The sequence below is a fragment of the Nyctibius grandis genome, chromosome 6 (genome assembly GCF_013368605.1).
Source record: "Nyctibius grandis isolate bNycGra1 chromosome 6, bNycGra1.pri, whole genome shotgun sequence".
Taxonomy (NCBI): Eukaryota; Metazoa; Chordata; class Aves; order Nyctibiiformes; family Nyctibiidae; genus Nyctibius; species Nyctibius grandis.
In genome coordinates, this window is record NC_090663.1 from 79,583,534 (window position 1) to 79,611,040 (window position 27,507).

Genomic DNA, 27,507 nt, shown 5'->3' on the forward strand with positions numbered 1-27,507 from the left:
CAGCAGTAAAAGAGGAAAATAGCTCCATTCAAACCGCCTTTGGTGAAGTCCTTCCCCACAGTGCACACTTAAACATTTCTCAAGGATTTCCCGTTTCAGTGAGTGGCCCATTTTATTTCACATAGGAAATATTTTATTTTCCTGTAAATCAGGAGGTGGTCTACAAGAAGTCCTGGTGCTATCCGAAGGTCAAATTCTGTTCACCTTACACTGGTAGTCCTTCTGGTCTTCAAGGAACTAACCAGAGGAGTGAAGACAACAGGACTTTGTAGTTAGGTCTTTACGCGTGCACACACTCAAGTTTCTCAACAGCTACATTTTCTAAGCCTACATCTTCCTCCCATAAAGAGACACTCATTCCCAACAAATATTACTTTAAATAGTATTTTCATTAAGACAAAACCTGTAAGATTATGTAGGTGGGCATATCAACACAACCCTTCTCAGCGTTGCCTTTTGGGGTTGTTTTGTTTGATTTTTTTTTTTTTTTTTTTTTTTTACTCCTGTTCTTTGCTTTTCTTAAGTGCAGGCAGCTACTAGTAGCTGGAATAGACGTGGTACGTGTACAATTTTTAGGCTGTTTACATGCTGTCACGGTTTAAAGCTGGGCCGGCTATTAAACCTGTGGCAGACGCTCTCCGTTAACCCTCCCCGCCCTCCCCCGAAGGGAAAGGGAAAAGGGAGAGAGACTTATGGGTTGGAAAGGTAAAACAGTTTTAATAAACTATAATAATGAAAAAGAGTATAATAATAATATTGGAATAATCAAACATATACAAATATATACAAAACCAAGATCGAGCTCCCCCGATGTCGGCCACGTCACCACTGACTCTGCAGGGCAGGCTCCGGGAAGGCCCAGGCTGGGCCCAGCGATGGTCGAGAACTGGATTCAGGGATGCACGGATCAGGATCGGGGGCAGCAGGAAAACGGACAGAGTCCTCCTTGGACACTGGCCAAAGGCTCAAGCCGCAGAAGCAGCCCGAAGCAGCAGAAGCAGCCCAAGCAGGCAGAGGCCCCCAAAAACAGCAGAGGCCTCCAAAAGAGGCCAAGACCCTCGTGATCCCCCCGCTTTATACTGAGAATGACGTGTATGGGATGGAATACCTTCGTTGGTCAATTTTGGGTCACCTGCCCTGTCTGCTCCTCCCTGCAGGTGTGACCCCCCCTTCGGCTCTTCACTCACTCATAAGCAGTGAGGAATTCAGCAGTGACCTTGGTTTCTCTAAGAATAAGTACAGCAAGAGCCTTTCTGCATAACATCCCTACTGGTGCCTCAGTGATAACTACAAACTTCGAGCGTTATCATTCCTAGAAGCAGACACTGTCTGCACAACATGCAGTTAGTCTCAGAAAGTGCAGTTACTTAGAATAGACTTAGCTGAAAGTAAAAATCACTGAAAGAAAAACTGGTCTGGTTTAGGCCAAACCAGGACACACGCCCCCACTGATCTACTTTAGATGACATCTCCATTCTTTTTACCAGCCTATGTAAACATCAGGTACGTACCCCTGACTTAGGTCGGATAAAGCAGCTAATTTTTGTCTTTTTAAAACTATGCCACAACAGAAAGCACTCTAAATTAATACTAGATAAAGCTCCTCTTTATTTTTAAATTACATGATCAGCAAGCAATGTGCATGTTTACAAGTGCATTTCTAGAGTTTAATTGACTTTTCGACAGAGGCTCCTACAAAACTGTTCTCATTAAGCTCCCTGTAGCCCACTTCACACTATAATTTATCTCTAGTTCTTTTCCTTGGAGCACTGTGCTAATACTATTGCCTTTTATTCCTTTTTACTGAGCTATATCCATGTAAAGTGCCTAATTATAGACTGCAGAACTTCTTGGTTTCCTTATTTCCTTGGCAAAGGCAAGTTTTTTGTTAGATGTTTAGTGTTTACTCTGTGTCACTTTCAATATAGATTTTAATTTACACAAATAGAAGGTCTTTCTTATTTACTCAGGGACTCATTTTCTGCTTGGTTACACCAATGTAAATGAACAGTAATTTAATTAAATAAAATACAGTTACAGTGATGGAAAATTAGCATAACTCAAAGAAAAGCCAGTCCACTGTTAGTAATAATTTCTTTTATAAATTCCAGATTCTCATGCTTATACGTCCTTTACAGAGCCAAAGCTGTAACAACAATGATGATACATTTTCACAGAAAAAAAGTAGCATTTTCCTGCTTCCACGAAGGTTTGGTTTTTTTTTCAGAGGGAATGTAGCTGGGCTGCATTTACTTTTCTATTTGTATAGTAGTAGCCACAATTAATAATCATAATATTATGGTGTATTCATAGAAGAGACAGTTTGCACATACAAGACCTCTAGGCATTGAAAAAGCACATTCATTTTTATAGCACTGAATCTCAGAATGAAACACTGTCTCCCTCCATCAGTTTTGGGCAGCTTTGTTGCACCAAAAAAGAAACCACCCTAGTATTTCAATGTCTGTTTTAAAAATATATACATATGGGGTGATCAAGGAAGGAGAGAAAGCATTTAGAAGACAATAGACCACAATAGCACTGTTTGGGATGAAGTTTGGTCTTAATTATTTACAGTATACCATTAGGAGTATGGCTTTGCAATTAGATTTTTACTACATTAGTTTCTATGAAAAACAACTGCAATATCTCAACTTAATGACTGAAAATTGAAAGAGATATTCAAAATGAAATTTATTTGCCCTAGCATGAAGTCTCAAGTACCATTTTTCTTTCATGCTCACCAGCAAGAACATCCTGCTGATTTCCAGCTGTCATGAGCAGGAGAACATTGCTGCTATCATTTATAAAACAAGAATCTTTCTTGAGGCCTTCTAATGAACTTGCCTGTTTAAGACTTTGCTTTAAATAGACAGAGGGGAAAAAAAAAAAAAGGTCTTGCTTCTACTCCCTTCTCCTCAGCCCTGCCCTGATGGATGGTGTTGCTCACGGGTGTAACAGATCCGACAGACTTGGAACAACCACTATGTCTGGTGACAACGATTTATTTCTGCAAGCAACTTTAAAGTTCAGACATACCATTTTTAGATAGTGGCGACTAGTTAATTTCTACAACAATAAATAACAAATGCTAAGAAGAACTGGACTTTGCTCAGATTAAGAGACTGTGGGACTTGCTCTTCCCTTACGAACTCCCTTACGCATCCCTGTCCTGCGGTGGCTTGGCTTTCTCCTCCGCCAAACAAACTGCAGACAGACTTAGGCACTACCTCTGTGGAGGACAAGATATTTTTTATACATATGTGTGTGTATATACACATACATACATTTTTACATACACACACATCACATAAAGCATGGTAATAAACAAATAATCATGGTAAGAAACGACCTGAGGAACAAGGAGACATGAAGGGGCCATGGAAGAGGAAAGCTAGCGTTGAGATTGGTTATGAGCAGAGGCGGGCATGTGCTTTTAAGGCTTCTCAGTCCAACATTTAGGAGCTACTTTTAACAATGCATCGGGGTTTTTCTATTAGCAGATAAGAACCAAAGGTCGGACAGCATGACAAAAATCCCTGAGGACACATTATTGTTCATTTGTTATAGGAACCTAAAAGGAGGGCTTAGCTCCAGCCTTTGGCGTCCTACCGAGCCGGAGTATTGAATTTATACAACTCCTTTCCTACACTGTAAAATGTATTAAAATAAACATATTCATGTAGTCGTCTTCCTCCCCTCTTGCCCCTCTCTCACACACAAACTCAAAACAGTACTGAGCAGAAAAAAAAAACCAAAACAAAACAATAAGAGACACCTTTATCAGCCTCAGCCATCTGTGTTCCTTTAGACTGATCCAAGTATTTTGGCAGGCATGTGTGCAGCTTGCTCTTACCCAATATCATCCTGCACTGCAAAAAAAAGTCCACTCCCACTTCCTCCCCTCTCCACCAGCGCACGGGTCAAGCAGCGTTCTCGGTCTGTCGATGGCAGGACTTTAAATAAAAAGGTATCAGTGCTTATGTTTAATTAATTACGATCTCAACGCGATCACTTAACCTTATTCTGAGTAACCGCAACCCCACTTGATAACACGGCCCGGAGAAATAAGCAGATGATAAAAACCCATGCAACTTTCAGCGCTGACCATAGGAATTATTTGGAGTTAAGAAATTTATATGCAAAAATAAAATAAAACAAGCTGACTCCTTGAAAGTTAGGTGTGCAGGAGTTAAGAGTTCTGTCAGAAACAGAAAACAGCAGAAAGAAAACCTCTACTGCATAGAAGATCCCCACTGCCATAAATTAGTTTCCAGACAATCTGACATGACCCTACTGGGGTTTACAATCTGGATTTTCATTAATTTGTTCACTGAAATCATAAAGGTTCAAATTCTTTTCTCAAAGCAGATGGGCATAAAAACTTTATTAGGCAACTTTCAGAGGGAATAGAATCGTGCTCAGAAAAAAGTCATTTAAATACACACAAACAAAAACACAGGTCTCGAAAGAATAAGAGTGCAATAAACTACCGAGTTCGCCTTCTGTTTCTAAACAGCCTTGTAATTGCAACATGTCCTCATATTTCAGACAGCATGACATTTTGATGGATTAAAAAGATTTGTTGTATTGAAAAGAATAAAGAACGTGGAATGGGGAAAAGCACCAGGAAACCTGAAGTGAAATATGATAGAAAAACCCTACGGAAAATTCAAGCCTTAAGCACATACACTACAGATGTGTGCCATAGCTCAGGCATCTTATTTATTCCTCTGAACTATTTCAGTAGAATTCTCTTAATTTATCAGAAATGATCCAAAAAGGAGTTGACATGAAAAGCCCTCAACTCAGTTTTCTCTCTAGCTCTCCAAGGAACAATTTATCTCCTAGTACACTGCAAGGGAAACACAATCACATATTTCCCCATACACAGTGCCTGTGGCAAACCCACATCTCTAGCTTAAAGTTTTAAGTAGTGCTTTTTCTATCTTAATATACATATATGCCCCATGATGTGAACTTGTTTATTTTTTCTCTCCCCAGCTGCTTCAGGATGCTACACATCAAATTCTTGTTTTGATAGCCAATTGCTATTGCTGAATTTATTTCAGCACTATCTAGTGTCGGATACTATTTACATTAATTTGGTCCAAGCAGGATGTAAATTCTGAACATAGCTTAAAAAGAAGACTACAGATTTGGGTAGTCATATACACATTCTTAGAATTAATAGAAATTAATAGTCTTCTCCTGGATTATATTTCAAGAAATGTCACAGCTACCAAAAATAAAGCTTTCACCTAAAAACCCAAAGAGGACTAGATATGAAGCGCTTGCTTAAAATTGTAAGTTATTATTGTACTCATTCATATTCTAGACAAAAACACACCTTGAAAAGGCTTCAAAAGCATTAAAATTGAATATACCTCAAAATTAATCCTTAAGGAAAAAAACAATATTATTTTATAATAAAAACTAACACTCACTAGCATAACTGACTGGGTGAAAAGTTGTCTTTTGTTCATTCTTCGCTTCACAGTAGATGTTAAACTCTCAGCAGCAGCAATATGAGAGCAGAGCTATGAATCAGCCCGGAGCAGCTCCACGCCTGGCAGAGAGCCACTGGCAGGAGTGCAGAGACTGCTCCCAAAGACAGGACGTGCACATGGCTGCCGCAGCGCTGGTCCAGCTCCGGTCTCCAGGAGAGGGGACAGGAATGAATCATGAAGCTATGATGGAGACCTCCAAAAGCAGTCACCCTCATATCACAGCTCATAAATCCACTCTTCGTTCCCATCAGCGACCGTTATGCTCCACACTAATAAGCTGCTCCATAAAAGATATACCCAACTAAGGGCCTGGAAATGAGTCAAAAGTAACTCGTAAGACACAGAAAGTCTCTAGCGCATCAGCTTTATCAGTGCCTTTCATAAAGAATTAAATAAGAAGTAGAGAGACACAGGGCACAGCAGGCTGGGTGCTGTGGTACAGCTCCGGTACAAAGCCCCAGCTCCCAGGAGAGGCAGGAGCACTTGACCTCTTGCCATGCTGGAGCAGAGGCCCAGAAGACACCCACCAATGTCAATCCTTGAAACAGCAGCTTCAGTGTTCTCTTATGCCCTTATATTTATTTAAAAAAAACAACCCAAAACTGTCACACACATCCCACACCAAACACAACGCAATGACGTCGCTCTGAACCTTCATCTCTCATCTTGTACCACAGGTACTATGGAAGAAACAAGTGCTTCCTTAGTATTTCCCTTCTAAATCTCCTAAAAACTAACGCAAAGAGTCACACTGCTATGCTTTCCTCGCCTTTTACACACTTCTTCACTCGTAATGGCAACTTGGGGCTTGACTCTCACTGGGAACAGTCTAGATAGGTACCTGATGAGAACTGAAAACGGTACATGCAGATGCTACAGAGAAGAAAACTCCAGTGTTAATTGACCCAGTCTGGTTGCTTTCCAAGCACATCCAACAGAATGGCTGAAGAGAGAATTTGACACGTGCACATACATGTGTATTTAGAAGAGCATAGCTAGCCATGAGGCTGGAAAATGTGGATATATGAAATCAAGAAAGTTATGGTTTTGTGTTAACGCTGATGATACTTCACATACTGGCCACATGGCACACCTCAAAGCTATTCCCATTTGTTTCACTTAAAGGTCTGTGAGAAAAATCCTTTCTTTGTGTTTCAGCTCTATTAAAGGATCCAGATCATCTTCATGGGGCTCTTAGGAGTTAGCTTCCCTCAGATGGCTGCTGCAGGGAACCCAAACTTGGCCAAGGAATGACACATCCAGGCCACAGGGTAGAGAGAGGGGGAAGGTGGTGCACCGCGAGAAGATGCTCTTCTCCAAAAGAAGGAGCCCTCAAAGCTCTTCCGTCTGTCTGAGCCTCAGAGACTGCTGAATGTTTTCACCTCGAGCACGTCTTTCTGTCTGTAGAGCTGGATGGCTGCATTAAATATAGTAGAACCCTTATACACTAATCAAAGATCACTATGTCAATACAAGCAACAGCCTATGAACAGTGTGTATGTGCAAAGACTGCAGCATACGAAATGCTAAGGCAAATGCTTGTTTTCATTACTTTTTGCATAGCTGTTGGCACATAAAATCACCACTTCACAATAGGCTCTTTGAAATTCTTTTGCATTAACTAATGGGACTACATGTATTTTTACAGTGCAGTCATAGCTATCAGTTTCCATCTGTTCTACTGTCCTTTTGGTATGTTATTGCTCTGAGGAAGTAAACAAAAATAGATCACCACAAAAACAAACCTGGGTGACAGTCTAGACTAAGGGTCTAATTAAAAATAAGATTTATTAGAATAGAGAGAAACATTGTAGTAAAACAAAGACACAGTTTCTCTAACATATCTGGTATTATTCTTGGCAAAGTGAAGCAAGGCCATAAATTTACTGGAACAAATCAGTATGGTACTGATGTACCACACTGATCTGGCACCACTTTTCCTGACTGCAAGAGTATGTTAGGAAAACTCTTTGTTTTACTTCAATTTTAGTCACCATAAATTTCTTTTCTAATTAGAACCCAAGAGCATTACTGCTTGTCTACACACAGGTTTTGCACAGACACAATTACACGGGTAAGAAACCAAACTGACTTAACAGTAATGCAGCTCCCTAGCCTAGACACAGTTAAAACAAACTACACCAGTATAACTATGTCATGCTAAGGGGTTGCTTTGATATAAATTAAATGGGCACCTTGTTATTGGAGGGGTGGGAAGTGGCCCTTGGAGTGGTGGTTCAACAACATCCAACCTCTGAAAAGACTCAGAAGAGACCATGGAAACCTCTGGAGCCTCCTTCCGTCAGTCAAAAGGGTACGAACATCCCTCTGATGCGATGCAGTCTCAAGGTTCAAGATAAGCACAGGAAACGGGAAAAGACAATAGCAAAGATTTCAGGAGCCAAGGCCAACGCAGTCTTACCCCAGTAAAGCTAGCGGTGAGAGCTGAAGACACCAAGAGGGCAAGCAGGCTTTCGTGACCAACTTCTGCAGTTCTCCTAAAGGAACAGCCACCAACTGCTTCACCTAACACTAACACATGGAAAGAAACCTGCACTCCAGCAGCTGAGGGGGCAGAATATCATTTTACATGGAAAAGGACTCGCTTATTAACATCAACAGAACCCAAGAATCATTTAGAGATTTGTATGAAGAATTTAACACTTAGCAAAAACAAGCACATGAAAACTTTGCTCTGGTTTTGGGCTATTATTTCTAGTGTTTGCATTAGAGACGCATGAAAAATAATATTTTCCATAATAAAGAATGTTGTTTTTAAAGTCTAGTGATTTTTAACATACAAATTATGAAGTGACCTCACATGCAAAAATGCCCAGAGGCTGCTAAAATAGCAAAGAAATGAGAAATTCTAGATATTAAGAAAACGCAGCAAGGCAGAATCATTAAAGAAATTAGAGAGGATGAAAAAAAGGGACAACTTTGAACCGAAACTCACAAATTGGTTTGGAACAGTTTTTGACGTAAGGCACATTCATCTTCCACTCTAGTTCAAGGAGAGCTTAGAGATCCCTTTTCAGATCAGTGCAAGTGACAGCAATAACTTAAATAATTACACGTTTCTCAGAATCTGTAATATCAGCACTAGGAAGAAAAAAAGCTGGCTTTGGACCTGGGACAAGGCAGCAGATTTTCATTGTTTACTCAAACGTTTCGTAAGTAGTTTCCTTTGTCAAGCTACAATTAGTGTGCCATGGATCATTAAAGAATAAAACGATTTATAAATAGTCTGAATACAAGGAGTACCCCATTGTTCTTGTTTGTACTGGTAAATACGAGACATGCCAGATAAGACTTCTCTGAAGTGGGTTTCAAATTCTCTTACTAAATTCAAAGCCCTCCACCGTTAGACAGCTTGGTTAGAAAAGTAACACCTTCAATGTTTTGCCCCACCAATCCCCCCCCTTTCCCTCTCTCAAAGGGATGCGAGGTCTAGTCCCACATCCCTGAAGCGGTACCCAGCCCAAACAGCACAAGGGATGCATCGTGCTCAGGCAGCCTCTCCTGCAACGTATTCTGTGATTCCTGCTCAGCAGCATCTTCCCTTTCTCAGTCTGGGTTTCTGGAGCTCTGCACCAGATACGTGCAACAGAGGACACAGTTTCTGAGTACCTCCATCCCACTCCTAGGTCCAGCGAGGACCTGCGGGATGCAGGAGTGACACAGAGCTAGCTAAACCACAGGACCTAGGCTGCGCTGAGGCAAAAAGCTCCACATAAACTAGTTACATCATGCGATCATGGTTTTATGGCCACAGCTGCAGTTCACACTGAGTCAAGGTGACATGTCCTATTATTTTCTTTCCAGGAGAGGGCCATTCATTCTGCATGTCTTCATGAATTTCCAGATCTTTACTATGCCAGCGGTAAGCATTGTCTACAAACCCCGTATCTTGCCTGATTAAAGAAAGAACACTTTTTCCCTAGACTATGGATTTGGGAGATAAAAGCCTCCCCCAACTCAGAAGTCCAAGCTTCCCAATAGTGCCAGTCATGAAATGCAGCACAAGAAGCAGCTACGAATGTACAAATGCAAAAGAAAACTCAGTGCCTCATGCTTCCCTGTCTGAAAATTAAGACAATCGCCCCTCTTTTGAGGGCATGTTAACCTTCATGGGTAAAAAGCGCTACCAGGATCACTGATCTGCCCCTCCAACTGTTTCCATTTTCAAATCAATACCATCACTAAATGTTTCATTTAAAGTTTATACACTTTCCTCATTTATACCCTTCTCTCCCTTCCTTGGAAACTAGGAACCTATTTAAAGTATATGAAAGATGTTTAAGCGAACAAGGAGTTCACCTCCCAAACTGTTACCCTCTCATTTCATAGAATCATAGAATGGTTTGGGTTGGAAGGGACCTTAAAGATCATCTAGTTCCAACCCTCCTGCCACAGGCAGGGACATCTTCCACTAGACCAGGTTGCTCAAAAGGTCTACACTACCAGGAAGGGGGCATCCACAGCTTCTCTGGGCAACCTGGGCCAGTGTCTCACCACCTCACAGTAAAGAATTTCTTCCTAATATCTAATCTAAATCTACCCTCTTCCAGTTTAAAACCGTTCCCCCTCATCCTGTCACTACTTGCCCTTGTAAAAAGCCCCTCTTCAGCTTTCCTGAAGGCCCCCTTCAGGTACTGGAAGGCTGCTATAAGGTCTCTCTGGAGCCTTCTCTTCTCCAAGCTGAACAGCCCCAACTTTCTCAGCCTCTCTTCATAGGAGAGGTGCTCCAGCCTTCTGATCATCTTTGTGGCCCTCCTCTGGACTCTTTCCAACAGCTCCATGTCCTTCTTATGTTGGGGGCCCCAGAGCTACACATGATATACGTTAGCACCACTGATCCCTAGCAAACCCACTGCTCCTTTTAAGGAAGCCACCCACTGAAGGGTTAAACATGCAAACTAGAGATCCTGTCTAATTCCGTTTAATGCCCAGTAACACAGCACAGAAGATGAGGTATTGTCCCTGGGTTCCTATTATTGCTGCCAGCTGAGAAACATGGTACAACGTACGACCACCCAAAATATCCCCCCAGCATACCATCATTGTTTTGGGGAGGCAGGATCAAATGGAGTCACGTGGTTTTCAAGTGATGCCAATGTGCATTAGTCATTCTATACGAAATGTAAAATCATGATGGTGAAACCCTCAGTCCTGCCTGAGGAGGTTAAAAGACAATTTATGCTGGAGACCCAGGAGAAAGGAGCTAAGCAATTGCTGAGATTTTTCTTTCAACAGAAACACATAAAAAGGTGTAAAATGGAAAACAGAAGGGCTCCCTTCAGGGCACCTACATTGCTTTTTTCTCATCTGAGATGAACAGTACAACACCTAATGATTAATACAAGAGGGCAAAAACCAAGACTGATCACAGAACACGTTCACACAATGTCAAATCATCTGGTTTGTCACTGTAGATTACACAGAAATAGGCTAAAAGTCCAAAATAAATAAAAAAAAAAAGCAGCTTTCAAATTCAATAATAACTATCCAAAATGATACCTTTAGTTGTAAAATACAACTGAACAAGAACTTGGGTTTTCTTTGCAAATCTCAAAGTATTTGGTACTTTAAGCATAAAGCTTTACCTCACGACTTGCACTTTTCTGAACCCTCCCTGCCCCACTTTTCTCTCCATATAGTAACAACAAACACAGAAACATACACAAACATGAAACCTAGTGCTAAAAAAAAAAAAAATAAACCACAAACTGTAAATAAACTGTTCTTTGTTTTCTAAACTCTTTGCTGTTGCTTTACCGAAAATATAACATAAACCTTCAGTTTCAAGGCGTGCCAGCTGCTTTGGGTTCAGAAGGGGGTTTACCACAGTCCTGCTCTTGCATATTCCCTTGGACCCTCTCTTCAGAAAGGGCTCGCATACGACCCCGGTAGCGATGCAATCGGTGGATCTACAGGTTGATCCTATAGGGCAAACCCCAGGGATGGATGAGAAAGACTGGAAAGAGACTTTCAGTTGGAGCACTTTTCAAAATAGTCGATATTATTAAAATCAAAAAAAGTAAGCAGAGTTTAGTGACAGAATTCAGGAAAAAAAAAAAAAAATCACACCATTTCGCAAGGACACAGATTGATTCACTTCTAGAGTAAGTGGTTTCACACAAGCCTGCTCTTCTTTCATACTGCCTGCTAGCTAGACAAAGCCTAGTCACTGTTTCCAAGCAGTAAATATCGCTATTTCACACCAGGTATCTGCCACCCAAAACAATTCCTAAAGTCTACATTAGACAAAAGATCTATTAACTTTCTTACTGCTGCTACTCTCTTCATCAATCTCAGCCAGCAAGTTTAACACTGGGTGGCTCCAAGTGTTCAGTGGCTCACTCGTATGCCATAGTGCAATTAAGGTGATGTCTGACATCAGGACAGAAGGTGTAGCAGGCAGTGAAGAAGAATGGAGTTGTCAAGCATATCCCATTACTGTTTTTTCCCTTTTCTATAACCAGATTCAGAAACAAAACTCAACATACTCTTCATAAGAGAAGGAAGAAAAAAAATATACAATAGTCAAGCTTTTTTCCCACAAAGAACCCAGGAAACAAACAAACCAGACTTATATCCACACAGCTTATTTGCTCAGAAAACTGTCAGGTATAGTGGTACCAGACCTATTAGGTTTTGTCTGCACCCCTGCATCAATGCTTTAAAACTTACTTCTCACAGGGGAATCTAAAATTAGTCAGTCTTCATCATGTCATGTATATACCAAAAAAAGTTGAAGACCTCATGTGCAAAAGAACACTTGAGTTTTGTGGCTTTATATATTCTACAGGTTCATGAACATTCATCGTCCCTTGTCAGTGTTCTGGTTGTACCAACACACAAACCATCGCTTTAAAAACCAGGACTGGATGAAAACATTAAAGATTCTGAATTACACATTTGATGCTCAAAGACTTTAGGATCAGCATGTTTTAAAGTGGGTTTCCAAAGGTAAGAGATAACATTCACGTACTTGGGTGCTGGCTGTTTTGGTTTGTTTTTTTATGAAAGAAGATTGGCAGTAAACTCTAAGAACGCGTGCACTTGATACATCAAACCACTACCCCAGTGAACAAAAAAAACTAACATCCAAAAGCAACATGGAAAAAAGCTGCACTGCTTATTCAGCACCCACTGACAGTCAGCTGGCAGAAAGGATTTTACTGTAGTAGGTCTTGTTCAAGTGTGGGACAGCAAAAGCCATTCCAGAGAAATTAAATCAGTCAAGAGAGAGACTGCATATGGTTATGTTTTTAAAAGTTGATAGCTGATTATAATTTATAATCTATTTCTAAAGAAGCACAGTAACTAATTACGTTTGGGAGAAGCAGCATTTTAAAAGCTACAAAGATGCAACCAGTAATATGCAATCCTAGCTCCAAACTGTTGCTTTCAGTGTTCTTTACAGAATAAAATATTTAGCTTTGATTTCAGAGCGGTTTGTATTCGACAACGTACAATTTCTTTAGAGTTTCAATGGTTGTTCTCTTCCCTGCTCACCAAATATTCATATTAAATATTTTTACAATGTGCAAGCCTATCGCAATCATAGGGTCTCCTATGAGTCCTTCTCCAGTCAACAAACTCTTTAGTCATGTGGGCAAGACTCAAAGTTGCAGGATTGTGATCCAAATACCCACTGACAAAGGCTTAACCCTCAAAACAACTGCCTGTCAAGACAAAATATGATGTAATAATAACAAAAAAAATGATAAAAGTTTAATCTTTTACAAATTACTAGCACAGGTACAAAGACCTATATAACAGGGATCTTCTCATAAAAATAGCATGCGTCATTTAAACCAGCAGCACTACTAGAACAGGCTATTTTCCAATACACTACTGCTCTTCAAAACATGATAATCAACAGCACATAGCACACACGCTAAAATGAGCTCTCTCACACATGCCAAGAAATCTTTGAGTTTCAACAGTGCACAAACTCCCTGTCTAACAATTACTTTGTAGAGCATCAGTCTCTGCCAGGATAGGAGAATGAGGTTACATACGTATAGAGATCGTACTTAAACTCCAGTAAAACAACAAAAAAGTGGCTATGAGGAGAAAAAGCTACAGCTGCCAAGTAAGAACTAAGAAATACCACATCTACTAAAATAAAAAAGAAAAAACCCAAACCACCACAGTATCCTTGGTGGCTCAAAACTAAGATGTAATTCCCAAGAGGACGTATAGCTGGGGGTAATTCCTGGGATGCACAGGGCTACGCAATATTGAGGTAATAATAAGTTCAGCTAGCAAGGGAAATGATTGAACCACTACACACTACCAGCATCCTCTGCTGGTTGACCCACTCAGCGGTGCCAGCCTCAAACCTCCAGGAACTGCAAGTTAAATGGCTCATTTAACATGCATGCAGAAGGCAGCTCCAGAAGACGGTGCAACTTAAAACAAACACAATGTACCCTTTCACACCGGGCTTCTCAGTCTTCCCACAGAAGACAGCAAGAATGGTGTAAGTGATCCGCTCTGTGACTCAATTACCAGACAGAGCAAATAAAACATTTGTACTTCACAGCTGATGTTTCAGACCTGTTGTCCACCCTTTACTCCTCAAGCTAGTCATGCAGAGAACATTTAAAGCCCCTTCAGTCAAGACCAAGGCAAGTGGCTTTGTGATAAGGAAAGTTGCCAGCTAAAACATTACACTTTTACTGTCTGTCACATCCAAGAACAGAAACAAGACCATTTTCATACTCATCAGCAAGGATAAAGTAACTTAAACTGAAGATGCATGAGGAGACCTATCTGAGGAACGTAACCAGGTAGGGATGCCAAGCACATCCAAGACCTGAGACACTAGATGAGCTGTTCAGAGAGCAATCCTCTACTGGCCAGTTCTCAGATAAATACTGACATGATGACTATAGTGAAAGTTCAGTTATAATTCACATAGGAACAGAAACTCTTAAAATAATTAACGACTGCTAAAATGAGAAGGCATGCAAAACTCCGAAACACCTGCGATTAAAGCCTTCAGCACCTAAAGTACTTAGTACCTAAAATTTATTTGACCAACACTGTGCCTACAGTAGCCAAATTTAAGCACTATGCCTAAGGCTCCCTCAAATTTCTAGGGAAGCGGTTTTGAGGAAAACAGTTTGAGGTATACTAATTAAAAGGTTATCTTTAACTAATGAATCAGCAGACTTAGCTTTTAGGTCTCCTGCTGTGCACTACCATCTGTACAACAGCTAACAACAAATACACGAAATGGCTTCTTTAGAAAGCAAGCAGGTAAATAATTACTGAATAAAAGCTTTACCTCTGCTCGTTGCGTGCGGGGCAAAACAGATGATTTTTCAATGGCGTAAACATCCACCGAGTAGAGACGTGCTCCTTGCTCCCTGTCCAAAATAGCAGCGGTCTGGATGACACCAGTATGGCGCCCGATGGTGAAGAGGCGCCCAAGACTCTTATCTTCGCATCGGACGGACACGATGTAATATTCCACCTTCGCTTCAGAGCCCCGGGGACTTGCTGCTTCGATAGATATCACGTTTGTCCCGATAGGCTCACCTTCTTTTAAGATGGTTATGTATTTCGGCTGAGTGAAGACAGGCCCGTCAACCCCTTGCAGAATTATAGTCATCTCGGTGGTGGATTTTCTCCTTTCAGGGCCAAGATCCGTGGCAGAAACTATGAGATTGTACATGAGCTGAGAAGGTACCAAAGCTGACGCTACTCTTAAATCTCCACTATAGCGATCCACAATGAAGGTTTCGGTATCTCCATTGATTATTTCATATTCCACTTCTCCGTTGGCACCCTCATCAGGATCTGCTGCAATAATTGTCGTTAGAATGGAACCAATCACAACTGAAGGGTCGGCTGCAAGAGCATTTTGCGATATGAACACAGGAACATTGTCATTTTGATCTGTCACCAAAATGGTCACATTCTTCAAAGCAAATCGTCTGGACTCCACAGGAACAGCCTGATCAGTAGCTTTGACTGTTAACTCAAAGAGATTAGCAAACTCGCGATCTATTTCAGCATTGGTAAATATTGTCCCTCTCACTTCATCTATACGGAAATGATTACCCCTTGGCATCTGTTGAATGATTGCATACGTTAGCTGCCCATTAATATCCGCATCGGGATCATGAGCAGTCACAGAAATAACAGAGCTACCAACAGGAACGTTCTCAACAATAGATTTAAAGATGTCCCCTGGAGGAAAATTAGGAGGGTTGTCATTAAAATCCCTAACGTGTATTACCACTGACATTGTAGATGACCGTGGTGGCCTTCCTTGGTCTTTTGCAGTTATATTTAGCTTATACAGAGATTGTGTCTCAAAGTCCAGTTTCTTTGCAAGAAAAATACTACCAGTGTTGGGACTGATGCTAAAGGTCCCATGATTGTTTGTCCCTGTAATGCTATAGTGGAGGTCAGCATTGTCACCTGAATCAGAATCAGTGGCAGTGACAGATGACACAAGTTCACCAACTCTCATATTTTCCAAGACATCCACTAGCAAGGTGGATTTAGGGAAGGAAGGACTGTTGTCATTTTCATCCAATACATCAATGCTCAACATGCAAGTTGAACTTAGGGGAACTGCTCCAGAGTCTACCGCTTGGATGACAAGCGAATACGATGCAGTAGCTTCATGATCTAGCTTGCCTACTAAGGTCACCTGGCCTGTGCTACTCTCTATTGCAAATTGTTTTTCTTCATTTCCCTTGATTACAGAGTAGTGAATCAATCCATTAACCCCTTCATCAACATCTGAGGCAGAAACTCTCAGAACCTGTGTCAGATTTGCTGCCAATTCTGATATAGTAGCTTGGTAGAGATCTTTCAAAAATTTGGGGGCATTATCATTGATATCTTTCATGTAGATTTGTACAGTTGCCTGATCCTTTAGAGGCTTTGGCAACCCCTGATCTGTTGCTATTACCGTGAGACTAAACACTGCAGCTCCCCTTTGTCTCATAAGAGCTTCTCTGTCAAACTGGTGAGTGCTTCTTATTTCCCCAGTTACCGTGTTCAGCTCAAAATCCGGCTGCATATGCTCAAACGAGTACCTGACTTCACCATTTGGCCCAAAGTCTTTATCTACAGCATTTATTTTACCTACATACGATCCACCTTTCTGCTCCTCTTCAAAATAAAACACGTAGTTGGTACTGTTGAACAGGGGCCTGTTATCATTTACATCCTCCAGAATTACAGTAACATTCACAGTAGCATTGAGCGGTTCTACTGCTCTATCAGAGGCAACCACCACTAAAATATATCTCTCTTGAAGTTCACGGTCCAGTTCACTCTTTATATACAGCTGACCATCTGGGAATATGCCAAAGGCATCCCCAGTATTTCCTTCAATTATACTATAAGCTATTTCACCATTCACTCCTGAGTCTTTGTCAGAAGCCTGTACCTTAAAGAACCTGGAATTCACAGGCTCTGACTCCAAAATAGTAATTTCATAGGAAAGCTGGTCAAACACAGGCGGGTTATCATTTACATCATGGACAGAGACAGTCAGGATAAAGTTAGAGGACAGCTGTGGCACCCCCATATCCGAGGCCAGGATTTCAACCTGGTAAGACCCAGCATTTATGTCAAGTGGCCCTGTTAAGCTTATGGCACCGGTTTGTTCATTGATTGAAAACAAGCCCTTTGGGTTTTGCTTAAGGCTGTAAAGGACCACACCATTAACACCTTCATCGGGATCAAGAGCTTTGGCCTGGAATATGGTATGCCCAGCTTTCCAGTTTTCAACCACATTTACACTTTCCACCGCGTGAATAAAGTGTGGGGAATTGTCATTTAAATCTTTAACAGTTATATTGACCATAGCATCTCCAGTTATTGCCCCACCACTAGCTACCACCTTCAGCTGGTAAAATGCTTGCTCCTCCCTGTCAATAACACTGGCTGTGGTGATCTGCCCCGTCACTCTGTTGATGGCAAACATGCCCCTTTGGTCACCTGTCGTAATAAGGTAACTAATGTTGGTGTTGAGGTCCATAGTGGAAGCAAAAACAGAACCTACGTGGTAACCTAGGGCAACATTTTCAAAGACAACAAAACTGTACATGCCCTGGCTGAAAACAGGTGGATTGTCCTGGGTGTCCAAGACAGTGATGGTGACAATGGCTTGGTTCTGTGACTGAAGATGGCCACCATCAGTGGCCACGATCTGCAACTGGTAAGCAGTTTTCTCCTCCCTGTCAAGGGCTATTTTGGTTGTGATGACCCCTGTCTGACCATGGACCTGAAACCTGGAGGCGTCTCCAGCTGAGATGCTGTACTTGACCGTCCCATTGGGTCCCAGATCAGGGTCTGTGGCAGACACTGTGGTCACATAGGTTCCAGCAGGCTCATTCTCTTGGATATGGGCAAAATACTGAATGGGGTAAAACACAGGGCTATTGTCATTCACATCCAGGAGACTCACGTTAACGCGGGCTATCGAAGAAAGGGGAGGAGAGCCTAAATCAGTGGCCAGGACCTGCAGGGAGAAGTGAGCCTGCTCCTCCCGGTCCAGCTGTGAGATGGTGCTGAGCTTGCCCGACACAGGATCCAAGCGAAAGATCCTGCGAGGGGTCACCGAGGAGGGGCCCACCACTGCCAGTGCCGGCTCAGCTTCCTGCAGGGAGAAGCGGACAGTCCCATTGTCCCCCAGGTCCCCATCTGTGGCACTCAGGACCAGCAGCTCAGTTCCTGATGGGGAGTTTTCAGCCAGGGACACCTGATAGCCCTCAGGTTGACTGAAGCGAGGTTTGTTATCATTGACATCCAGGATGGTCACCACCAGCTGTGCATAGGAGAACTTGGGCTGCACCCCCTGATCACGGGCACTGATGTTGAGCACCACCTGAGAAGCAGTCTCCCGGTCCAGCCCGCTGGAGATGGACATGCCCACAGCATGCCCAGCGGTGCCACCCTCGGGGCCGGCTGTGGTGACCAGCCCGCTGTGCTCGCTGATGCGAAACCAGCCAAGCTCATTGCCCGAGACAATGCTGTATTTGAGGTTGGCGTTGAGGCCCGAATCCCGATCCGTGGCACTCAGGCCTCGCACGTAGCTGCCCAGAGGCACTTCCTCGCTGATGTTCACCCTGTAGACCGACTGCCCAAAGACAGGGGGGTGGTCGTTAATGTCATTCACAAAGATCACCAGGCTAGCGACGGACGAGCGGCTCACGGGAGCTGCTACTGCCCCATCGGGGGAAAGGGAAGAAGTGGGGGAGCCCGGGGGTGGTGGCAGGGCCCCGTAGTTATCAGCCACCGCCACCGTAAGGTTATAGGCGGGGATGCGCTCCCGGTCCAATGCAGCTGCTACCTTTATAAGGCTGAGGTTGGGTACCTTACTGCTGTGCACCTCAAAGTGCCGCTGCTCGTTTCCCGCCAGGATCGACACGGAGATGTTCCCGTTGGCCGCAGGGGAGTCGGCATCGCTAACTGTCAGCAGGGCCACCACCGTGCCAGGGGCCGCGTTCTCATCCACGGAGGCAAAGCGGGAGGTGGCTGGGAAATAGCGAAACTTCACCCGGGGCTCGTTATCATTGACGTCGAGCAGGCGGATGAGGGCCTCAGCCCGGCCGCTCAGCGCCGGCACCCCTCGGTCCGTGGCCTGCACCGTCAGCGAGTACTGCTGTCGCATCTCATAGTCCAAGCGCTCCCGGATGCGGATCACCCCACTCTCAGGGTCCACCTCAAACGGGAGGCTGCCAGGCCCCTCCCCACCACCACCACCGCTGCCATCACCTCCTTCCAGGCGGTAGCGGATGTCAGCATTGGTGCCTTCATCAGCATCAGCTGCAGCCACCTGGAGAACACTGGCCCCAACAGGTGCATCCTCGGGCACTCGTGCCTGGTAAAGAGTCTGGCTGAAGATGGGAGGGTTGTCATTGATGTCCTGGACTGTGACGTTGACCTGAAGGTACCCCCGTCGACGGGGCTCACCCTTGTCCTCCACTTGCACCAACAGCTGGTAGGTAGCGGTGGCCTCCCGGTCCAGCCCACCCCGGGAAACCAGGTGCAAGAAAGCTCCTTCACCACTGGGGTTGAGGGTGATGTTGAGCCGGAAACGTCCCTCCTCGTTGCCAGCCACAATGCGATAAGATCCGTGGTCTACACCATTAGTGCCGCTGTCAGCATCGGTGGCTGTGTCTAGGATAAGCTGGCGCCCGCTGCCCGTGTCCTCCTTGAAAGTCACCACGATGGAGGGATCAGGGAAGATGGGCGCGTTGTCGTTGAGGTCGAGCACCAGGACCCGCACCTCGCTGGGGTAGGTGGGCTGGCTGGAGAGCACCACCAGGTCCACCACATCGCTGGCCAGGCTCTCGCGGTCGATGGTGGCGCGGGTGTGCAGGGCGCCCGAGGAGGTGTTGATGGCGAAGAGGGCATGGTGCTCGCTCAGGCGGTACGTGAAGCCGGGCCGGGTGGCGATGGTGCCCACCCAGGTGCCGGGCGGCTGCTCCTCCAACACCTGGAAGACCTGGCGGGGCTCCGCGGCGGCGCCCAGCGGCAGCAGCGGCAGCAGCAGCACCGGCAGCAGCAGCGGTGGCGGCGGCGGGGCCCCGCGGAGGGCGGGGGGGCGGCCCATGGCTCCCCGCGGGGGCAGCCCCCCGGGGCGGGGGCCCGGCGCCGCTGCTCTCAGCGGTGCCCGCCGGGGTCCGCCTCCCCCCGCAGCCGCCCCGACCGCTCCCGCTTCCCTCCCTCTCTCCTCACCCGCGGAGGCTCCGCTCGCCCCTGCCCCGCCACGGACGGGAGCGGACCCGCCGGCGCGCCGCGCTCACGGGGCGTTCTGCTGCTGCTGCTGCTGCTGCCGCCGCCGCTCCTCCCGCTGCCGCTCCGGGGCTGAGGGGCGGCCGGGGGCGCCGCGCCGCATCGCCGCTCAGCAGCCGCCGTCGCTACCGCCGGTGCTCCCCGTCGCGCCTCAGCAGCCGCCGCCGCCGCCGGCCCACCACCACCATGCCCGGGCACCCACCGGCGATGCGGGGCGCCGTCGCGTTTGTAATCCGGGGCCGCGGCGCTCGCCGCCCGCCCGGCCCCAACTTTGCCCGGCGCTCATGGATCCCTTCCCTCTTGACGCCCGCCGCCGGCTCCCCCCACGGCCTCCCATTGGCTGCGCCGCCCACCGCCGCCCCGCCCACCGCCCCGCCCGGCGGGGGCCCCGCCGCCCCGCGCACCTGGGGGGCCGCCCCGGCACCAACCACCGGGGCGGGTGGGATGGTGGGGGGGGAGGTGCTGCCCGTCCGGCCGCCCTGGGAGGGAGTTCGTTGTTGCACGGAGTGGGGAAGGGAGTCGGGGCGGCGGGGCCCCCCCGCCCCGGTCGGGCTGGAGCGGCTCGCCTGCCCCGCAGACCGAGGGGACGTGGCGGCGGGCGCTGGGCTGCGGCTTTATTTTTACAGCAGCTCTTGAAAGAACGTCAGGGTTAATCCGCGGGAAGATGCTCCGCTGCGCAGCGATAAACTTCCCAAGCGCGAGTAGCGGCAGCGCGGTGCGGGGCAGCCACGGGCCCCGCCGCCCGCCCCGCCGCCGTGCGCCACGCGCGGGCCGGCAGCGCCCTCTGCTGCCCCGCCACCGCCTCTCGGCCCGGCTGCGGGGAGGGAGGGTCCTCGCTGCCGGGGTGGGGGGGGGAGACGGTGAGCAGCACATGGATGCAGGAGCGTCCCATGGAAACTGTATCTTCGGTCCGGGTGGGATGTCCGCCTTCCTTCACCCATCCAGAGGGACCTTGGCAGGCTTGAGAGCTGGGCCTGTGCGAACCGCATGAAGTTCAACAAGGCCAAGTGCAAGGTCCTGCATGTGGGTCGGGGCAATCTGAAGCACAAATACAGGCTGGGCACAGAACGGCTTGAGAGCAACCCTAAGGAGAAGGACTTGGGGGTCATGGTTGATGAGAAGCTCAACATGAGCCGGCAGTGTGCGCTTGCAGCCCAGAAGGCCAACTGTATCCTGGGCTGCATCACCAGCAGCGTGGCCAGCAGGTCGAGGGAGGGGATTCTGCCCCTCTGCTCCGCTCTCATGAGACCCCACCTGCAGTACTGCATCCAGCTCTGGGGCCCCCAACATAAGAAGGACATGAAGCTGTTGGAGCGAGAACAGAGGAGGCCACGAAGGGTGGAGCACCTCTGCTATGGAGACAGGCTGAGAGAGTTGGGGCTCTTCAGCCTGGAAAAGAGAAGGCTCTGGAGGGACCTTCTAGCAGCCTTCCAGTACCTGAAGGGGCTACAGGAAAGCAGGAGGGGGGCTTTTTACAAGGGCATGTAGTGACAGGACAAGGGGGAATGGTTTTAAACTGAAAGAGAGGAGATTTAGGTTAGATATTAGGAAGAAATTCTTTACTGTGAGGGTAGTGAGAAGGTGTCCCTGCCTGTGGCAGGAGGGGTTGGAACTAGATGATCTTTAAGGTCTCTTCCAACCCAAACCATTCTATGATTCTATGAAAAGGCAGCGCCTTTAACTGACCCTAATCCCAGCTGCCTGCAGTCACAGCCCGGTGTGAGGGCAGGGACAGCCCTGAAGCCAGCAGTGCTGATGGAAGCAAAAGTCTAATTTTAGATTTGTTAACCTTTAAATGCAAGCACAGATGTAAACACGGCAGTCGACCAACCTGTAGGCAGCAGTTAAGCTGACAAGGTAAATCCATGTAACAAATCAGCAAATACAGAGTTTATCGATCCTTGTGAGGTAGTTAATGAACCTGGCAGTGGATTTTCCACCATGGAAAAGTGAGAAAAGAGAAAGTTTAGGCAAAAAGAAACAGGGAGAAGGTACGAGTAACATGGAGCTGGAAGAACCGTGAGGATAAGGTTTCAAAGGTGGTTTGTTCCCCTGGATATGATGACAAAGGGAGATCAGATAAACATTAGCAAGACTCTTGACTGGACGTGGTTAGTGAGGAAGAAGCAGTTCCTGGGTGGCATTGTCATCTAACGCAAAGAGTTACCTCAGGCCATTAACTCCTGCAAATCCTCACACCCACAGCCAGCCCGATCCCATGGGCTCTGCAGCCAGCTGGGAGGGCTGGTGTGGTTGGGGAGCCTGGTGCCCAGCCCTTCTCCCTGCATGGCCACCCCATGTTATCACAGGGAACCTTTCCTCTCGGATGCAGCTCTCCTCAGCCCCTATTTAATTTTGCACTTTTCAGTATCTGCTCCTGACCTGGAGAAGCACTTTTATGCTTTTTCTAGCTGCACTAGTTGGTTCAGTAGGAGATAGAAAGCTTACCTAGAAACTGTTCTGAGTGGAAACACCTCCTTCCCTATTGCAAGCTGGACAGTAAACCCACGCGACAACTTGGAAGAGATGGTTGGTCCTGTCTGACTGCTTGGGTCACATCACGCTGTTCAGGTCTGCACCAGTTCTTTGATATTTAACTCCATCTACAGGCGTGCAGCTACCCTTGCCTGCAGCAAGCAGTTCACTGGGTCTCCTCCAAAGGCAGCCCTGAGTATCTAGGTGCCTTCTTTATCTGGATTACAAAAATGCCCCCAGTTTAGAGGAGGTGTTTAGAGTCAGCAGAAAAGAGCAGTAATACTGTATTTGCAAAGAAAATAGAATATATGGGGTGGAGGAGGAGGATTACCAACATAAATTAACATCAGCCTTAGCTAGAATAACTCTTCAAGTATTCACCATGGCTTAATCACTAGAGGTTTTTCTCACTACATGGGATTTTTCACATCTGCCAGCTAAATTTGAGCTCCAAGTCAAAAAGACAGCACTGAGAAACACAATGGGCATTCTGACACCCCCTGGAATGGACTTTGGTCCGTTCACTATTGAACGGATCAGAATGAATCATTAACTGAGTATTTTATGTGTGGAACAGACACAATCTTGTTCCGACATTGTTCAAGCTTTTCTGTGCCCACAGTTTGCAGTTCCCTCCGGGCTCTTCTCTCCAATGTCAAAATTAAAAATGCTACTGCAAAAGGATGCAAATTCAAATATACAAAAACTCAACATCAGCCTTTTAAATTCTGTGCATCTGAGGTGAGCAAATTGCATAAAATTCTGGAAAAGAGAATATCTAGACAATAGGTTTTAAAGCACCAGGTTTATGCTATTCCAGACACTCGCAAATAATGCCTGTCAATATCAGACACCAGAATTATGATATGTGCCCCTTGCATTATATTAACACAAAATGATACATCACAAAATTTTGCAACTCACATATTATAATGAATCAAAAAATATCTATTTATCAGTTTACATGCTGTGTAATTTAATATTTGAAATTATATTGCTGATCTAATATGATGACTGTAAATACAAGCTGTTTTGGAGACAGAATTTGCTTAAGCCTTCTGTATCCGTAGCTGTAAAGCTAGCTTAGATGTATTTCTAGATACAAGCCACCCACAAAAGAGAAAAATCCAGCCTTTAAATTCCTGAAGTGTTTTGGCATATCAAAATTCCATTTCATAGGATCCAGAATTTTTTTTGATCAAAATATTTACAGAAAATTATGTAAAAGTTTACAGCCAATTTTCAGTTACCAAAACAATTTCAAGCAAAAAAAATTTATAACATTCTCATTGCAGTGATATTATACTTTTGATATGAGCTTCTATTTCAAACATTGCCAAAGTTAGGAGATGTTTTAAGAACAACAATTTTACTTTATTCTTTCTTATTTTTGAAAAACATTTAATTTAATGGCTAAGAAAAAAAATATCCATTGAAATTGAAGCAGCTATGGTAGATATAAACCAACACGAACCCGCCTGTGCTGTCACTGGTGCTGTCAGCAAGACGTGATTTCAATGAGTTAATGGAACAGTGCGATAAATCCCTCGGGATCCGTTCCTTCCTCTGCCACTGCCCCCGTTTTTGCTTCCTGCAAGATGAACAATTTGTTTATATGAAGGTTCGGTTGCAACTGCACAAACACTGAGTTATTTCTACAGATCAGTGGTAAAAAGACAGGCCAGGAGAGAAGGAAACCACAGCAACAAGGAAGCTTGTTTGCCAGCCACAGGATCATGGCCAGAGGCTCCCCTGAGTCCAGGTCTTGCTGGGACCAGCTCCGATGAGAAAAGTGCCAGCTGTGGTGAGGACTCCCCTTCTTGCCTTGAGCAAGAGTAGTTACGGGGAACTTGCTGGGGTGGGAAGCAGGAGAAAAATCAGTCATCACCCCCAGCAGAGTTTGTCCCTGTCATTCAGACTGAAACCAAAACAAACCTATGAATTTGTTGGCATAGGAAAGCTGCTAAAGAACTAAAGCTTGTGGAAACTGTGACCGTCTCCAGTGGAAGTGCTACTGGAGTTGCTTCAAAAACCTAAAATTCTGGGCACTTTAAGAAAGTTTTTTGCTTAGCATGAGGATAATAGAGAGAAGAAAAAAGAGGAGAGGTCTTAAAACTCAAGGAAACCCCTCAAATTCTTCCCTGAAGCCCACTGGAAATTTTACATCTCAATCTGTTTCGTCTTTGCAGTTATTAGAGTCTGAGTAAACCATGACAGAGAGAGATCCTAAGCCAACTTCTGCCTCACATTTCATTAGCCTAAGTCCGGAGTAGCTCTGTTTGTGTCAGTGGAGTTACTCCGGTGGTACATCAGCATAAGCGTGGCTAGAGTTTTGACCCCTTTTAGATTAACAGAAATAAATTTAGGCACAGTTAAGGCTGTGCTAGGAAGTGTTCTACTGCTCATAACTTGTAAGAAAGAAAATAAAGTGAAGAAAAGGTCATTTTGCACTTTTTGTCTTGCCTACAGCTCTGTTGATAACACAGTCCAACACTTCATCAGGCTTTCACCTCCAGATACGGAAAAAGCAATCTAATCCCAACACCATCCAGCTCACACTCCACTGCAAAGTCTTAACAGCAACCTCATAGTGTCCAGTGTCAACAGATCAGCACATCTGGCTGTCACATTCAGTGTGCTTCCAACGCTGTTTTGCCTAAAGTGGCCAATGATGCTGCTGAAATGTTGTTCTGGAAGGCACAGAAAGTAGAGAAGCAAAAGGACGGCTCATGAAAGAAATGAAAAGCATTATAGGGAAGAAAAAAAAAGTTTTGAGCACACTCTTTTTTTTCTCCTGTGTAAGCTAAATGAAAATTGGACATGTACCTATTATCTCACACAGTCCTAAGAAGTCTCAGGCTTATAATCAGATATTACAACAGGCAAAGAATTTTATTCTGCAGCCAGAATAGAAACCAATTACAAATTCAGAAGATCTGGTAGGTAGGTTTCTGTGTTTTGTATTTGATGAGCTGAAGGCAAGACCACAAAAGCCCTGTTTGATGCACCGCACTCCTGAGTAATGCAGGACTTGGCATTGGACGTTTTCATTATTTCTTGCAGGCAGCTCGAATCCTGCCCACACATCATTATGGTTTACGGTTGGACTTGATGATCTTAAAGGCCTTGTCCAACCTCAATGATTCTCTGATCATCTACCAGACCCCAGCTTCATTTACAGTAAGAGACATCAGAGTCCTTTTAGGATGAACTTGATCTTCTCACCTGCCTAGTGTCATTCCTACAAGGGCACATGGTGGAGCTGGAAGCTGTTCAGAAGACCTCCTAGGTCTTCCCAGGAAGGAGTTCCTAGTTTCACTAAGCTGATATATAAAAAGGAAATGTCACCACATGGCTCCAGGAAGATATTCCTGTACTCCTACGTCCAGCAATCAAATCCATTTACTACTCATCAGCGCTGCGCTGTGGGGGGAACTTTGCAGTCAGGAAATTAGGCAAATATCTTTGTAAAATCTTAGTGTGTCCCAGAGATATACCAAGAGCTACCCTCTCGGCGTGAGCGACACTCCTTGGTCCTATATACACAAATCTAAGCTGTATTAAAATGCATTTTGTTCTGAGTTCTTCTTCCCAGTAGGTAAGGATAACCAATAATGCAGCTTGTCTGGGGACATTACCACTCATTTTTATGTTTTCATATGGTGTGTGCTGTATCTCAGTCATAAAGCGTTCCAAATTCCTCTGAGTAAGTGATTTCACATTTTGCTACACCACACATTTTGCTGTCAGCTGATATTTTCATCAGAATTAATTTTATTTCCTTCTAGACCATTGATAAAGGTCTGGAATGGTATTTGAACAAGACTAGGTGGTTCTTGGCAGAGCCACTAAAAACACCTTCACAGAATGAGGACAACTCATTAACTAATTTTTTTAGGTTTATCAGTCCACTTGTGTTGGTGTATTGAACACAGACTGCTCTCTGAGCGGGGATAGCTTATCGGGATTCATAAGAGATTGAGTTAAATACTGTAAAGAAAAGAACCCTAGTATTGCTGCTCACAAAACCAATATCAAACTCAATTTTTGTTAGATTTGTTTGTTTCTTAGATGAATCCTATTTTTAAATACGTTACAAACCAGCTTGGCATTCATTGATTTAATTCTGTGCTTGCACACCAAAGGAGCCTTCCAGGACTGTACGATAGACAACAGACCAACCACTGTGTCTCCAGCCTGTGTAAATGTATAGTATTAATATTTGACTGTCTTTAGTATTTCATTGATATATTCAAAGATTTGTTTAAAATGAGCATTTCAGTTCCTGGAAGCTAAGAATTATTCTCCCCCCCCCTTTTTTTTTTCCAAATGCACAGAATCCTGCATAGCTGCTTTGCTGACATTATTGTACCCAGCCACCAGATGCCAGGAAAAGAGATAAATTATACAGTGAGCAGCTGCGAAGAGTGGAGGAGATCTTTCAGACCACTGAAAGCAGTTAAAAAAATATTTGTTTTCCTGGCAGAATTACACCTCGGTCAAAATTTAAAGCACATCCTTATATCAACATTTATCAGTCATTTTTCCAAGCCATGCTGCCTTATAGTCTTAGTGTTAAGTAGAAAGTCAATAAGCCTAATTTTATGATCTTGAAATACAATACAAGCATCTAAACTAGCACTTGATACCAGGGTTTGGATTTAAGTTGCGTTTGTAGGTGTCTGTGTTTGAGATCGATTGCCTATGCTCCTTTTATTTGGGGGAATTAACTTCATTT

At 44.8% G+C, this 27,507-nt stretch overlaps 1 protein-coding gene across 1 annotated transcript in view; it reads right to left on the reverse strand.

Moving 5' to 3' along the window:
* FAT4 (FAT atypical cadherin 4) overlaps positions 1-20,112 on the reverse strand; it is a 145,578-nt gene extending 125,466 nt beyond the window's left edge. The window contains exon 1 of the mRNA XM_068404183.1: positions 14,815-20,112. Coding sequence (XP_068260284.1) covers positions 14,815-20,112 — 5,298 coding nt within the window. The remainder of the gene's footprint in view (positions 1-14,814) is intronic.
* Between the last annotated feature and the right edge of the window lie 7,395 nt (positions 20,113-27,507).